The 15,851-nt window shown below is 53.0% G+C and overlaps 1 protein-coding gene across 1 annotated transcript; it reads left to right on the top strand.

Annotated features, from left to right (window-relative positions):
- The first annotated feature begins 52 nt into the window (after window positions 1-52).
- On the top strand, window positions 53-15,718 carry SH3BP5L (SH3 binding domain protein 5 like). Its single transcript, XM_003935288.4, has 7 exons — window positions 53-495; window positions 927-1,539; window positions 9,494-9,556; window positions 9,710-9,838; window positions 11,761-11,922; window positions 13,140-13,313; window positions 13,873-15,718. The coding sequence occupies exons 2-7, from the start codon at window positions 1,357-1,359 to the stop codon at window positions 14,341-14,343; spliced, it is 1,182 nt and encodes a 393-aa protein (XP_003935337.1). The 5' UTR covers window positions 53-495; window positions 927-1,356; the 3' UTR covers window positions 14,344-15,718.
- The last annotated feature ends 133 nt before the right edge of the window (window positions 15,719-15,851 follow it).

The raw sequence follows: 15,851 nt of genomic DNA, 5'->3' as shown, positions 1-15,851 counted from the left end.
TTTACCACTCACTTCCGGCGTCGCGCCCCCCTCCGTCACCAGACCGGAAGTGGCTTCCGGCCGCAGTTGCCGCAGCTCCGTAAAGCAAAATGGCACTGCTCGCTCTGAGTCTGTTATCTCCGTTTTGTTTTTAGTGTTCCTCTTCTCACAGATTTACTCCAGATTTCCATCACGCACCCTGATTTTCTTCAGCACCACATTCTCATGCTTTTCTTTCATTCAGCCTTGGTGGAGGATGGGATGGAGACAACTTGGCCTAGCCTGAGCAAAGCCGGGCACCATTTTGTACGGAAACTGAAGGCAGGGCGGGGGCGTGTGGAGGCCTCCAGAGGAGGCCGGGCTGGAGGCAGAGCGTGGGAGGGAGGGCGTCGTTCCGGTGATGTATTTCCGCTTCTGGTCTGCCCGGTCGTTTTTGGTTGGATCGGCTTGTTGCGGGGAGGGAGGGGGAAGATTGTTTGCAGCCTAGAATCTCCGCGGACGGGAAGGTAAACTGAGGTAAGGCTGTGAAGGGGGCTTTTGCGCATGGCTGTATAGGATGGCCGGGAGTAGGCTACTTGGGACAGCGGAGGAGTGTGGAGTTGGAGAGAGGTTGGAGAGAGAAGGTGGGGTGGGGCTGGGGGTTACAGGGTGAATTGCGGCGCCGGGCGGGGGTGCGGGGCGAGCGGGAGACCCCGGGAGGTGGAGGAGTGCCAGGCGTGCAGAGGAAAGTCTCGAAGGCGCTGACCGCGGAGGAGCTGGGACGGGGGAAGAGTAGAATCTGAAGTCCTTGGAGGCTAAGGAAAGAAGTTGGGGTAGGGGCTGGTCGGAAACCATGGGTTGGGGCGCGGTGAGAGTGCACTTTCTGGAAGGCTATAGGGTTGGAAGGGGCTGGTGGCTGCGGTTTTGATGCTAACGTGACCATATACTTGGCCTTTGTTTCTCTGCAGCTCCCCAGAGACGCTCATCCCACAGCCTCAGCTGGGGCCTCGCCTTCTCTCTCCAGCTGCCACCACAGCCTGGAGGCGCCTGCCTCCACCCTCCCGAATGGTGCTCCTCCTAGCAGGCCTCGGCCCAGGATCCAAGCCCCCTTTGCCCCCTGCCCTGGAGCTGTTGCTCCGGGTTTCTCATAGTGGACTCCCTGTGGCGGGAAGGGAAGAACTTTTGCACAGGCAAGGCTTCAGCTCCGGGAACCCCGCTGACAACTGGAATCTCAACCTCTAACCTGGTTTGAGGTTCTTCCCAGGCCACCTTTTCTGCCTTTTGAGAAGAGAAACCCTTCTCCTGGCCGTCTAGAGCCCAGGAAGCCCCGGGCTGGGGCCCTGGGCCCAGCATGTTAGTCCTCTCTTGTGCATAGGGCTCTGCTTTCTCCCTGTCAGCATGGCTGAGCTCAAACAGGTGCAAGGGGGGCGGGAGACCCCACAGGGGGAGCTGCGGCCTGAAGTTGTAGAAGATGAAGTCCCTAGGAGCCCAGTCACAGAAGAGCCAGGAGGAGGTGGAAGCAGCAGTGGCGAAGCCAAATTGTCCCCAAGAGAAGAGGAAGAACTGGATCCTAGAATACAGGTGAGAAGATGAAGAGTGGGGAGAGAAGGAGAGCCCAGATTCCAGCCTTCCTGAAGAGTGTGGGATGAATGAGGGCTTAGACTTACTGTGTCCCCAGTCTGCTGGGGCAGGAAAGGAGAACAAGTTTCTTAGCAAATCATTGCAGGGTAATGTGACAAATTCCAAGAGTTGTGTATCTAATGTGCGGATGGAGTGCAGAGCAAGGCCTGGCCTGAGTGCTTGGGAGGCATTGCTGAAAGATTCACTGAAGGAGCAACACGTCGCTTAGCTGGAGGAGGGGACGACTGTGGTACTTCTTCTAGATAAGCAGAGGGGCTGCCACCTCACGGATGCTGTGTGAGAGCAGATGACTTCGATATTGGGAGACAGTTTTGAGCTGAGTGAGGGAATCTTTTCCCCTTTCTCACCTTGTCAGCAGTATCTTCCAGGGATGTGCAGACCACATTGCTCTGATAATGTGTTTCACTCTTGTGAAAAGAGTGAGACCTTCCCAGTGTTAAAAAGGTAGCACAGAACTTTAGACCTATAAAGAAATCCCGTATGTTCAAGGAATTGTAACCTTTGTTGTGGCCAGTCCTTAGTCGTATACATACCCAGTCCTCAGGATGGTGGGTCTCCTGAAGGAATGGAAGAGCAGTTTATTGCCTTGGAGTGTCTACAGTCTAGTTGGTAGGACAGGCAGATCTTTGTGTAGGAGACCTGGGGGTAGTCAGTCAGGAAAACCACATGGAAGAGACGCCTGGCCAGTCAAAGCTGGGTTGCAGCGTTTCAGGGATTGGCTGGGAAGGGCTTCCTGAGGAAGCTGCTTGGGCAGGTGACCACCAGGATGCTCCTCCATGTTTGGGGCCTGAGTCTGTCATTTGGTCTGGTCACATCTCCAAGACTCTGATGTTGAGGAAGTGACTCTTCTATAGGTGAGCAAGAGCATAGGAAGGCTCAAATTCCTAGGCTTCTCTGTCAGCAAACCTTTATTGGATTACTCCAGTGAGTTGGGAAGAAATCAAAGGCAGTCCTGGCATTCTTCCTTCTCTCTCCGTGTGGGTTCCTGGGATATGTGTGTGTATGGGGGGGGGGGTGGGTTCCTCTTCTACTGTGTCTGTGCTTATAATGGAGCAGTGGTGAGCCATTCGTTTCTGGCATGAGTCAGTAATTTATTTCTGCTGTGCCTCACAGACATTGCATTGAAAACAGCCAGTATCTCTTGCTAATTCTACAGATGTATCATCCTCTGAGGAAATCAGTTGTAGTGAAAAAAGCCTTGGACTGAGTTTCATGCTACCTCCAACCCCATGATTTATGATTTTTATGGAAATCTTTTTACGTTTCTGAGCCTCAGTTTCTTCATCTGTAAAGTGAGCAGTTGGTTTAGGTGATTTGCACGACTTGTTCTTGCTCTGCTCTGATACATATCTATAGTTCTTTTCGTTCACAAACTCTTTTTGCTTGTTCCTTGGTGATAGTTTGTAGATAGCACTTTGGGAAAGAGCTCTCTCTCTGTGGCCTGCGGAGGAGGGCCGTGAACTGTGCATCACAGGCCTCCCTGCAGCATGCCTTGCCCTGCTCCAGAGGAGGTTGCTCCAGAGGAGAGTCTACTGTGGTCTCTTTATTCGGCCTCTCCTGCTCCTGTGTATTTTTCCAGCGTCTGCATAGGCAAATGGTGGTGGTAGGAAGAGTCATACTTGCACTGTGCTGTCTAATAGGGTGGACTAGCTGCTTGTGGCTACTTAAACACAACCAATTAAAATTAACATGTAAAAACAGAGTTTCTCAGCCGGACATCGTGGCTCATGCCTGTAATCCCAGCACTTTTGGGAGACTGAGGTGGGAGGATCACCTGAGGTCAGGAGTTTGAGACCAGCCTGGCCAACATGGTGAAATTCCAACTCTACTAAAAATAGAAAAATTAGCTGGGCGTGGTAGTGGGTGTCTGTTGTCCCAGCTACTTGGGAGGCTGAGGCAGGAGAATTGCTTAAACCCGGGAGGCAGAGGTTGCAGTGAGCTGAGATTGTGCCATTGCACTCCAACTGGGGTGATGAGTAAAACTCCATCTCCAAAAAAGAAAAAAGCAGTTTTTCAATGCTATACTGACAGTGTGGAATTAGAACATTCCGTCATCTCGGACACTTCTGTCAGACAAGCTCTGTGAGAGTTGGAATAGACTGAGGTAGCATAAGATTTACTTTGCCTACAGTGAACCTGTTGTGTTACTGGTGCAAGAAGGGTAAACCAGACTCTGGTCTCTCTTGCTAAACAGCACAGCATGTTATAGAATGTTGTGGGTTGTATAGGGAGGAAAGGTCTGGTAATAGCTTCCCTCATTCGATGACACAGGCATGGCTAGGCCAGTGCTCTGACCTCAGCGGGGAGTTAGTGTCTTCTTGCTGTCTGGGAGAGGCTGCCTGCCTCGAGGGCCACCCTTCATGGAGGAGGCTGGTGGCATGTTGCCCTTCTGTGGTTGGGCTTTTCAAGATGAGGAGGAGAGTGGAGTGTTTGTCTTTCGAGGTCCCTTCTCATGTTGACAGTGCACAGAACACATTGCTCGGATCACGTGTTTCAGTGCTTTCACTGGGTGTTCATTTCTCTGGATTCTCAGTGCATTTGCCGGGTTTCCATCCACAGATTAATAAAAACCCAACAAGGAGCTTCACAAATACCCTTACCTGAGCCTTGCAGACATGTGGATACTTTTAGTCTGGGTGGGGTGAGAAGGGATTCTAATGTTGCAGTCAGGGCCAAATCCCCTGGGCCCAGTATATCCCAAAGGTAGGGCCCCTGTTTTGGTATTTTCTGAAGCTCCCAGAAACAGCTGTCCTTACGAAGTGGCCCTCTCTGACCTGGGGCTGGGATTCCTTCGCAGGCAGACAGCTCATGGCCATTTGTGGTGGGATTGATTCCTCTGGAAGTTGGAAGGAAGTCGGTTGGTACCTACCTACCTGGAGTGTGCTGTCCCTCCAGGGAAGTCTGCTGGCTGTGTCTCTGTGTCATGATCTTAGTGGAGTTCTTTTGAGTCCTCCAGGCTCATCCTCAGCTTTCTGAGAGGGTTCCAGTAGAGGGAAAGGGGAAAGGAGTGTGGATTTAATGGACCTGCATCTGTTCTGTGACTTCGTCAGCCTCCTTTTAGTTGTTGCATTCTCCCTCAGATGTGAATGCACTCGTTTACCTGCTCCTTTCTAAACTCTCTAGGGTGAGTTTGCAACCTCTGTGACCTCATCTGGAAGTATGGGTTTAGCTTTCACAGGATGGTCACCACCCTGGCCGCAGTTACCATTACTTGAGTCTTTTGATGGTCTGCACTAGGTGCAGTGGGAGCATCTGTAGCCTGAGTCCCCATGCCTTGGATTCAGTGTCCTGGCATCCTGGGAATTTGACTGCTGTGCCCCGGGAGGGTCACCCTCCTTGCTGGCTGCTGGCTCATGATGGATGATGCATGCTGACTCAGACTTTGTTGTCCCTGAATTCCATTTCAGCTCAGTGCCAGCAGTCCCTGGTGAAGCAGGCCAAATGGAATGTGTTGCTGACTGCCCAGAACCGTCTCGGGTCCTCAGTAGCTTTCCGTTGAGCCTTTCCCTGGGTATGCCCCGGGCCGGGTATCCTGCTCCCTCCCCTGCTGACCTTGCTCTCCAGGCTGCTTTGCTCCCCAGGCATCTTCCTGTCCTGTTAGAGAGAGCTCTGTGACCCTGAGGGGACAGATCCCATCAGCAGATGGCTTTCTGTAAATGGCTGGAGGTGCTATTGGGATACCAGTTCCCATGTAGAAAGATAACGCCCCTCCTGCCACTTGCCAATAGCAACATCTCTTCTGGTCCTTTTTACAGTAGGAACAACTTAAGTTGAGCCATTCAACCCTTTGATTATCTTGTTAGGGGCTGGAAGTTGGTGACTGGAGCATTTTGGGCCGTGGACTCCAGTGGGGATTCAGTCTTGGCCTTTGGTTTGCCTGCATGAACATTGCAGGGTGGCCTTTACCGGCCGACCCCCTTCTCTTTTCCCTGCAATCAGTGTTGGTTGCATTTCCAAGCCCTGTCCTGTTCCTACCTGGGCTGTGGTTTTCCTGAATTATAGCACTTACTCGTTTGCTGAGATGTTCTTCCAATGATGTCCTCAATCCCAGGAGGGTGGGCACAGTGGAAAGAAAGTGAGATCAAAGGTTGGTCCTGCATTCAGACCCAAGTCGGTCATTAGTTTCCCACATTGTTGTTTCTTATCTATCAAATGCAAAGGAGCTGAGAGAGAATATTCCAGCAGGAGGTGCTGAGAGAGCTGGTCACTCCTCTCTCAGATAGCCTAAAAGCCCCTGTAAGCCAAGTCCAGCCACAGGGAGACAGGTTGCCTTTCACCTTGACAGACATTGCCATTTTAGGGTCTGTTAGAGTGATCCTGTCAGTTGATGGTGATGTCCCTGTTAGGAAGACACTGTGAAACTTGGAGTGCTATGTGTCTGGTAGTGTGGGTGCTGACCCTGTGCCACCTCTGGGATCCTGACCTGTGTTGGCTGCCTGTAGTTCCAGAATGCTTTGTTATTTTATGGACACTGGGCTGTGTGACGCTGTAGATGCATCTACCTAATATAACAAGTTCTAGACCTTCGCCATCCAACACAGGAGCCACACCCCACTGTCTAGGTTGAGATGTGTCCTAAGAATCAAGTGCATACGGATTTTGAAGACTTAGTTTAAAAAGGTAAAAGTATGGATGATAATAATATTTTATGCTGATTGAATGTTGAAATGCTATTTTGGATATATTGAGTTAAATGGATTATAATGTCACCCTTTTTTTTTTTTTTTTTTACTTTAAAAAACGTGGCTTTTAGAATTAAAAATTCCTTGTGCAGCCCCTGTTACATTTCTGTTTGAATAGATCTCTTTAAGAAAGTATAGAGCAGGCTTGTTCAACCTGTGGCCTGTGGCCACATGCAGCCCAGGGTGGCTTTGAATGTGGCCCAATGCAAATTTGTAAACTGTCTTAAAACATTTGAGATTTTTTGCAGTTTTTTTTTTGAGACAGAGTCTTGCTCTCTCACCCAGGCTGGAGTGCAGTGGCGTGATCTCGGCTCCCTGCAACCTCCACGTTCCAGGTTTAAGCAAGTCTCCTGCCTCAGCCTCCTCAGTAGCTGAGACTATAGGTGTACGCTACCACACCTGGCTATTTTTTTATTATTTTTATTTTTTTGAGATGGAATGTCACTCCATTGTCCAGGCTGGAGTGCAGTGGCGCAATCTTGGCTCACTGCAACCTCTGCCTCCCAGTTCAAGCAATTCTCCTGTCTCCGTCTCCTGAGTAGGTGGGACTACATGCGCCTGTCACTACGTCTGCCTAATTTTTGTATTTTTAGAAGAGATGGGGTTTCACCTTGTTGGTCAGGCTGGTGTCTCGTACTCCTGACCTCTGGTGATCTGCCCGCATCGGCCTCCCAAAGTGCTGGGATTATAGGTACAGGCATGAGCCACAGCTCCCGGCTGCAATTTTTTTTTTTTTTTTTTTAGCTCATCAGCTATAGTTAGTATGTTTTATGTGTGGCCCAAGACAGTTCTTCTTCCAGTGTGGTCCAGGGAAGCCAGAAGATTGGACACCCCTAGTTTAGAGCCAGATTTGTGGCCTCCTGGAGGCAGGATCTACACTGTTGTAAGTGTGCGCATTTTCGTATCCTCATTCCTCGTTCCATTACAGGTTTCCACCTTTGTGTTCTTCCTTTTACTGTGATTAACGTGTCTGACTGGCTTACTGTATTCTTACTTGCTGACCCGAATCTTTTCAGGATCATGACGGGGCGGGAGGAGTATGGAAGGGACTAAATGGGAGATCATGCTTTTCAGCCTGACTCCCTCACTGGCTTGCCAAGGCCCGAACAAGCTGAGTGGGAACCGGCATCACGGCCGTGCGAAGTGACTGTGGTGTCGCTGCCAAGTGCAAGTCATGGATCTGGGCAGCAGGCAGGTGCTGGGCTGGGTTGCTCCAGCCTGTCCAGCTTCCTCTCCGGAGACAGCAGGGGCTGGTGAAGGCAAATCGTGTAGCGAGGCACTGGGTATTTCCTGGCGTAAGGCCCTTGGCACAGACCAGCACTGCTCCTCAGTAATGTCCTTAGCTCACCAGGGTCTCTGGGAACACTTGTGTTTTCTGGGGCAGGGGCGGATGCTTGAGGCCAGCACCCCTCTCAGCTCTCTGCCGCTTCGTAGAAAGCCCAGGATGGTTCTATTGCTTTTCTCTCCAGTCCTTCCAGGGACCAGGAAGGCGCTCAAACCCGCTTGTCTGGCAGCTTCTCCCCAGGACTCTCCCTCTCTCCAACAGGAGCTGTTGTATAGGGACCTGGGGTCATAGTCACCCATTGCCCAAGGAGGCCAAAAGGCTTCTTGGGCTCTCTACACTTTGCTGATCTTGACCTTGGTCACCCACCAGGCCCCTGTGATTCTGTGTCCCACGTTTCTTTGCGGTCTGCTTTCTCCTTTGCCACCAGGAATACTGTAGACAGCCTCCACCTCTTTTTGGGGGGGGGTCTTGCTGTGTCGCCCCAGCTGGAGTGCAGTGGTGCGATCGTAGCTCACTGCAACCTCTGTCCCCCAGGTTCAACTGAGTTTCGTGCCTTTGCCTCCCAAGTTGCTGGTATTACAGGCGTGTGCTTCCACACCCAGCTAATTTTTATATTTTTGGTAGAGACAGGGCTTCACCATGTTGGCCAGGCTAATCTTGAATTCCTGGCCTCAAGTGATCCACCCACCTTGGCTTTCCACAGTGCAAGGATTATAGGCGTGAGCCGCTGCACCCATCTCACCCTCCACTTTTATCTCTCTGGCCCCTCTGGGCTTTCCTTACATTGGCACCAGGCTCTCAGAGACCCATTTGCCATTGTAAAAAGGCCTGGTACTCCAGGGGAGGAAGCACCAGGCCTTACTGACCTTCTCACCTGCCAACTTGTCTGCCCAGGGTACCTTTGGTTCCTTGGCCCCTTCTTCTTCACTGGCACTTTTTTTTCTTCTTAAGACAGAGTCTCTCTCTGTCACCCAGACTGGAGTACCCCGGTGTGGTCTCAGCTCACTGCAGCCTCTGCCTCCCAGGTTCAAGTGATTCTCCTCCCTCAGCCTCCCGAGTAGCTGGGATTACAGGTGCACGCTGCCATGCCCAGCTTAATTTTTGTATTTCTAGAAGAGACAGGGTTTCACCATCTTTGCCCAGGCTGGCCTCAAAACTCCTGACCTCAGGTGATCTGCCTGCCTCGGCCTCCCAAAATGCTGGGATTACAGGCGTGAACCACTGTGCCTGGCCATTCACTGGCACTTTTGGGTCTATGAAGTCCTCGCAGCTGCGGAGCAAGTGTTCCAGGCATCCTGCCCTGACCTTCTGCTGCCCAGGCAGGTGACCTTGCTGCCCAGGGGGCACCCACGCCCACCACTCACAAGGCTGCACATACTGCCCAGGGCCTACTTCTGACTTGCTGGGTTTCCTCTCCAGGCTGATACTCTGTTTCCTCACCAAGCTGGCATCTCTGTGTCCTGAATTCTCAGGTCTCATGGTCCCGAGAGGTGATAAGTGTGTAGTAAACATGTGCTGATGAGTGGCCCTGCCCCCATCCTCTCGCAGGGAGAGAGCCTTCAGGTCCAAGGAGACCCCCTTAGTTTGAGGAAGTGGTGCAATATGATGGAGAGAGTGAAGGCTCACCACAACTTCCCTTTGCACGTATTAGTGTTGCATCCTCCAAACCTCAATTTCTTCATCCTTAAAACTGAGGTTTACTACCCAGCACAAAGTCAAGTTGTGAGGATTGTAAATGCCAGGTCCCTGATGGACAAGGAAGCATTTGGCAGTCTCCTCCTCCGAATCTTCTCTTCTTTCCTGAGTGTTTCACCTCCTTTCCCTGGCGAGTAGGGCTTTCTCTCTCTGCCCCTTGCTCCTGCCTTGCACAGTTCACTCAAGGCTGCTTCCTTGCCCTGCACTAATTTGCCACTTCTCTCTGTGACAGGAAGAGCTGGAGCACCTGAACCAGGCCAGCGAGGAGATCAACCAGGTGGAGCTACAGCTGGATGTGAGTGTCCTTTTCCTCAGTGCTTGGGCTGGTCCGTGGAAGCATCTCCATCTCTTTCCTAGCTTGAGGCAGTGGCAGTGAGAGGGGTGTGTCTGAGAAACAGGAGGGGCTGGGACCCAAAAATGTGCTTTCCTCTGCTTTGTTCCCTTCCAGGAGGCCAGGACCACCTATCGGAGGATCCTGCAGGAGTCGGCAAGGAAGCTGAATACACAGGGCTCCCACTTGGGGAGCTGCATCGAGAAAGCGCGACCCTACTATGAGGCTCGGCGGCTGGCTAAGGAGGTAGGGCTGGCTGACCCATGTTTGAGGAAGGCTACATGCTGAGCCTGGCCCTGGATTCTTCTGTCTCTGTGTGGAGTGAGAGACAAAACCCCAGACCTGAGGGCAGAGCCCTGGGCTAGACCTGGCTGGTCTGAACCAGCTCTGTGGGCTGAGGAGGTTCCTTTACCACTGTGGGCCCTGGGCTCATGGTATATAAAATGGTGAGGGTGGGTATGGCAGAACACGCAGTTCAGCCCTGCTGATGTTTAAGGGCCTTCTGAGTATAAGGAGCCAGGCTTTAGGCTATATCAGACATACCAGTTCTAACATCCCACTGTCTTCATCTTCTCCCATTTCCTCTTCCCTTTGGTTCATGTCTCTCTTCTGAATCTTTTCTTTGCTTACTTCTCACTTTAAGCATCCCACACCTTTCCCCATCCCACACCTTTTTATTCTTTAACAAATTATTTTTAACCAATAATATGTGTTCACCATTGGAAAAACATAGTAAAACAAGAAGAAAACCAAAGTCACCCAAATCCTACCATGCACATTTTATGCGTTTTGTTCCTGGGAATTTGGTGATAGATACAGAGACAACTGCCTTGGAAGAACAGTTTATTCCCAAGAGGAGGGGACATACCATGCCATGCAGGGCCACGTTGGGAAGCAACCAGGGTCTGTCAGGAGGTGGGAGAAGTGAAGGAGAAAGCATCGCACGGAGCCCCGTTGCGGTTTTTGTGGAAAGGAGTGGCTGAGACAACATAGGCAAGTTTGAGTCAAGTTTAGGATTGGCAGTGTGAAAAATTTTGCTAGGCCCTGGGCTACAGGGGTGGACTCTAATTATGTAGTACCTGCCTCTGGGAGGACTTAGGGCAGAGGAGATACTGGTTTGGTGGGTGAGAGGTAGGTAAAGGAGGAAGCTGGGAATCCGGGCTTTGGACTGGTTGGTCGGTTTACATACGGAAGGCACATTTACAGGGGAGTTTACTGTCTCTAGGAATTAGCCCTGGAAGGGGCACTTTCTCCTTGGCCAGCAAGGTCCCTCAAGACATCAAAGTGTCATAAAGTATAGAAAATAAAAAATACGATTAAGACAGCACAGATAACCCTGTTTGCTGTCTTAATCACATTTTTTTGGTGTGTGTATATTTTCTGCCAAAATGGGATTACACAGTATGTGTTATTTTGTTCTTTTATTTTACTTAGCATTATGACATAGTTCCATGTCAATAAACATACATCCATGCCATCATTTTAAAGGACTGCTTAATTAATATTTTTTTAAGAGATGGGGTCTTGCTTCGTTGCCCAGGCTGCAGTGCAATAGTGTGATTATAGCTGACTGTAACCTCAAACTCCTAGGCTCAAATAATCCTCCTCCCTCAGCCTCACAAGTAGGTGGGCTCAAGGCAGAAGCCACTGCGCCCAGCTTATCTTCTTACATTAGATGTGCTTTTATTTAGCCAAGGTTATAACTGAAAAGTAAGGGTTGTTTCATTTTTCACGTGGTTAGTACGGCTGTGATGACTCTGAGGACTTGTCTGATTATTTCCTTCAGCTTTCCTGCTGGACATAGAATTGATGGTCTCAACGTCATATTTTCTGTCAGACTCTGTCCATGTCGCTAACCACCTTACAACTAAAATGGTTTGTGTTTTCCTTTGTTTTCCCTAGGGCAAAAGGCTAACAGCCTTTGGGAGTGCTGGATTTCACACACCTACCCTCCACTGGCAACGGTTTTATTTCTCCTAGTCCATATCCTTAGGAAATATTCTTTATAGAATGTTGCCTCCTTGGCGTTTATCCTCAGCACAGTTTGGGAAGTGCAGCCCACACTGCTAGTCGGCCTTCCTCCTCCGCTGTCCTCACGTCTGTAACGGGTCTCCATGGGCAGCTGGGGTCCCTCAGGGTTCCCCATCCTGATGCTCCTCTCCCCCTAGGCTCAGCAGGAGACACAGAAGGCAGCGCTGCGCTACGAGCGGGCCGTGAGCATGCACAATGCTGCTCGGGAAATGGTGTTTGTGGCTGAGCAGGGCGTCATGGCTGACAAGAACCGACTGGACCCCACATGGCAGGAGATGCTGAACCATGCCACCTGCAAGGTGAGCCGGGTGGTGCCGGAAGGTCCCCTTCGTTGGTTCTTCTCCATCCTTTGCTATGCCTTTATCACCTCGCCTCCTCACTCTCTCCCCCATTCTCGTCTTCTTTCAACTTTGATTCTGTTTCAGTAAAACCCGTTCGTAGTTTTCTGTCCTGTCTGGCCTCCAGTGCTTCCCATATTCCATTTCGCTCTGAGAATGTCGTCCTTGGCTCTTCTGGAACGTTTGCCTCCAGGTGTGGCAGTAACCCAATCCTTGTCTGCTGGGTACTCTGGATTCAGCATTCACGTTTTGTTACGTTTAGCTGTGTGACTCCTTGCGTCTGTTTTCAGAATATGCTCCCTTTCCTGCTTTTGAGCTCTGACAGGACACCTCGAGTTTTGAAGTATAATTTATGTATCATTTCTAAGCTCCTGAAAGGGACTGTGGAGTGGAAGGGTCTCTGGCATTGGCCCAGTCTGCCACCTGCAGCTCGCATAGGGCAAGTGTCAGCTCCTCAGGGGGTGGTTGTGTCTTGTGGTTCTTCATCTCCCCTGGCACAGAACAGGCACCTCACTTGTACTCTAGAGCTTATGCAAATGTGAGTACACAGCATTGGGGGTGGGGTGGGGGATGGTGCACAGTCTAGAGCGACATCCGAGCAGGGAGCAGGTGAGGGCCGCAGCCACCATGTTCACCAGGACAAAGGGGCCCACTGTACAGCACCCTGGGCAGAAGCACACCAGAGCCCCATTTGTCCCAGACTGTGTGTGCGTGGGGTTTGGAGACCTGGAGAACCAGGGCACAGCTGTGGCTCCCCACGTGGCTCTTCTCATTCCCTGATCCCTAGCCATTGGCACTGAGGGCTCCCTGGAGAGAACGGCTGCTGCAGAGGTGTGATGTGCTGATACACATTCCCTCGACGCTCCCCAGTGGTTGAGTGGGTGCCAGCATCCCGTTCCTGGTGGCAGCAAAGCTGAGTGGCCAGTGGCACGGGGAACATGGGGAAGAGGTGGCTCAGAGGCTGGTGCCTGCGACGTTGGCGCCGACGGTCAGGCAGCAGACCCAGAAGAGACGGAAGGAAGCCCTCTGGAGTCTCACAGACCCTCTGTTCCCCAGCGTGTCTCAGGCTCCGTCCACACTTGGGGGTCTGTCTCCCCAGGGCAGTGTTAGGATTGGCGGCCTGGGGCAGATGCCAGAGACTGACCATGGGTCCCCACTTGATGTGTCCCCTGGGTCAGGTGAATGAGGCGGAGGAAGAGCGGCTTCGCGGTGAGCGGGAGCACCAGCGGGTGACACGCCTGTGCCAGCAGGCGGAGGCTCGGGTCCAAGCCCTGCAGAAGACCCTCCGGAGGGCCATTGGCAAGAGCCGCCCCTACTTTGAGCTCAAGGCCCAGTTCAGCCAGATCCTGGAGGTAGCTGAGGGGTGAGGGGGAGGCAAAATGGGCAGGTGGGGGTGCAGGCTGCGGGCAGGCATGGAAGGTGAAGGCAGCTGGAGGTGATGCTGGTCGGCCTCTCTGGGCCATCTTGGTGAGTGGCCAGGAGGCCTCCAGCCCTGCTGGGGAAGGGCGGTGGCTCACATACTCAAAATGACCTTGCAGGAGTGGGAGGCAGGGACGGGGGCTACTGATGTTAGAGAATATAGTTGGAAGAAGGGAGGTAAACGAGAAAAAACTGGCGGGAGCGCAGGGATGGGGAAGAACCAGGCACGTGGTGAAAGGGAGTAGTGCAGAGAGGATGAAGGGCAGGCACTGGTCGAGAGGAAGGCTCTAGAAGGTGAGGCTCAGGTCAGGAGCAGGCTTGCTGGGGAAGAACAGCCTGAGGATAGAGTGGAGCTGGGAAGAGTGTTGTGGGTCTGTGGTGGGTACGGAGCAAGCTCTCCGGGTCCTCTGGGAGATGAGGCCTCAGTGCTGTGCGCCGAGTAGGGTGGAGAGGCGCTCCACGGGTCATCTCACTCTGTTCTGTCCTCGGCAGGAGCACAAGGCCAAGGTGACAGAACTGGAGCAGCAGGTGGCTCAGGCCAAGACACGCTACTCCGTGGCCCTCCGCAACCTGGAGCAGATCAGCGAGCAGATTCACGCTCGGCGCCGCGGGGGTCTGCCTCCCCATGCCCTGGGCGCTCGGCGCTCCTCCCCTGTGGGGGCTGAAGCGGGACCTGAGGACTTAGAGGATGGAGACAGCGGGATTGAGGGGGCCGAGGGTGCAGGGCTGGAGGAGGGCAGCAGCCTGGAGCCTGGGCCCGCCCCCGACACCGACACCCTGAGTCTGCTGAGCCTGCGCACCGTGGCTTCAGACCTGCAGAAGTGCGACTCTGTGGAGCACTTGCGAGGCCTCTCGGACCACGTCAGCCTGGATGGCCAAGAGCTGGGAACCCGGAGTGGAGGGCGTCGGGGCAGTGACAGCGGGGTCCGTGGGGGTCGGCACCAGCGCAGCGTCAGCCTGTAGCCGAAGAGCCAGGGTGACTGGCTTGGATCTGCTGCCATGGGCCAATCGGGGCCTCTCTCCGAGGTCCCTTCTCCAGTGCTGCCCTGGGAGAGGCCAGCTGTGTTTGAGTCCTCTGTGTCTGCCCTGGCTTTCTCACAGCCTTCCCTGCCCTCAGCAGGCAGCTCTCTTGGCCTTACCCATTCCGAAGGCTTGCTCTCGGGCTCTGCCTGCGTCGCCCTGCTGGCTCATCACACTCTGCAGAGCGTTGACCCTTTGCTCTCCCTTTCTTCTCCTCCTCCCATCTGGCTTTTTCCCTCAGGGAACTTGGTCTAGAAGGCCCTAGGAAGCTCATCAGGAGAAAATGGGTGCCGGCTGAGCACCCTAGCTGGAGGGGATGGGCAGCCCTGCCCCCTTCCCAAGGCGACTCTGGAGGGCACCCTCGGTACACTGCTGAACCCTGTACCCCTGTCCTGTTCCAGCCGGCCTGTGTGTAACCTGTAAGGTGTACTGTGTGCCTCTGGAAGACACCACCCTTCCCTTTAGCATTCCCTTTCGAGACCTGACTACTCTGCCATGTGTGCCCTGAAGCAGAACTTACAGGACCTGTAGGGAGAGAAAACCCAACCCCACTGTCAACATAGGGAACGTCACCAACTCCAGACTGACTCCTGTGGGTATGGGGTTTCCCCAGCTGGGCTGGGTCCTTCACATTGTCAAGGTGCTAGTGGGTGCCTCACAGGCCAGGTGTTGGGGTGAAGTCATGGTGAGGTCCTGAAGGTGCAGGCCCCTGTCATTCCCACCCTCACACTCTTGCTGCACAGCTGTGTTTACTTTTTCTGGGTAGAGGATGCTGAACTGACTCTCAGCACCCTCCTGCAGGGTGGGGTTAGAGAATTTGGTGCTCAATTGCTCTCCCTTGCTCTTCCCCAGACTAAACAATACCTACTGCAGGATCCCTCAGGGCATGCTCAAGCTTGTCTGCCAACCCTCTTTCTTCCTTTGTTACAGGAGGGGTTGGCCAGGGGTGAAAAGTCCTGCCCTCCGCAAGGAGCAGCAGCTCCAGCTGCCTGGTAGTGCTCCCAGACTGTAGGGAAGCCACACCAGGTCTGCGTGCTTTGGGATGATGGGTCCTTCCTTTGGTCCCCAGGAGAGTGGGGAGCCCTCGTCTAGGCCCGTGTTCTGCCAGCGACGGGGATGAGTGGGCATCTGCACCCTGCACAGGTGTCTCCAGTTTGAGGGGGTTGGTCACAATGAGAGCCTTGGCGTTTGAGGTGGCCTTGGGCAGAGAGTGGCAAGGGAGGGAGGGTGTGGGTGTGTGAGCGTGCATGTGCTGGTGTGTAGGGGGGAAAGGATCTTTCCTGGTTTTATTTAAATAAAGGAGTTTATGAACAGTTAACATCTGCTGTCCCTGCTGGAGGAAGAGCAAAAGGGCAAAGCTGAGGCAAGGGTTGGGGAGGGAAGAGCAGGGGGAGGGGGGAGGGAAGAGCAGGGGGAGGGGGGAGGGAAGAGCAGGGGGAGGGGGGAGGGAA

This window comes from Saimiri boliviensis, chromosome 14, assembly GCF_048565385.1.
Source record: "Saimiri boliviensis isolate mSaiBol1 chromosome 14, mSaiBol1.pri, whole genome shotgun sequence".
Classification (NCBI taxonomy): domain Eukaryota; kingdom Metazoa; phylum Chordata; class Mammalia; order Primates; family Cebidae; genus Saimiri; species Saimiri boliviensis.
The sequence above is the reverse complement of the archived record's forward strand: the minus strand, read 5'-3'. Positions and strand labels throughout refer to the sequence as shown.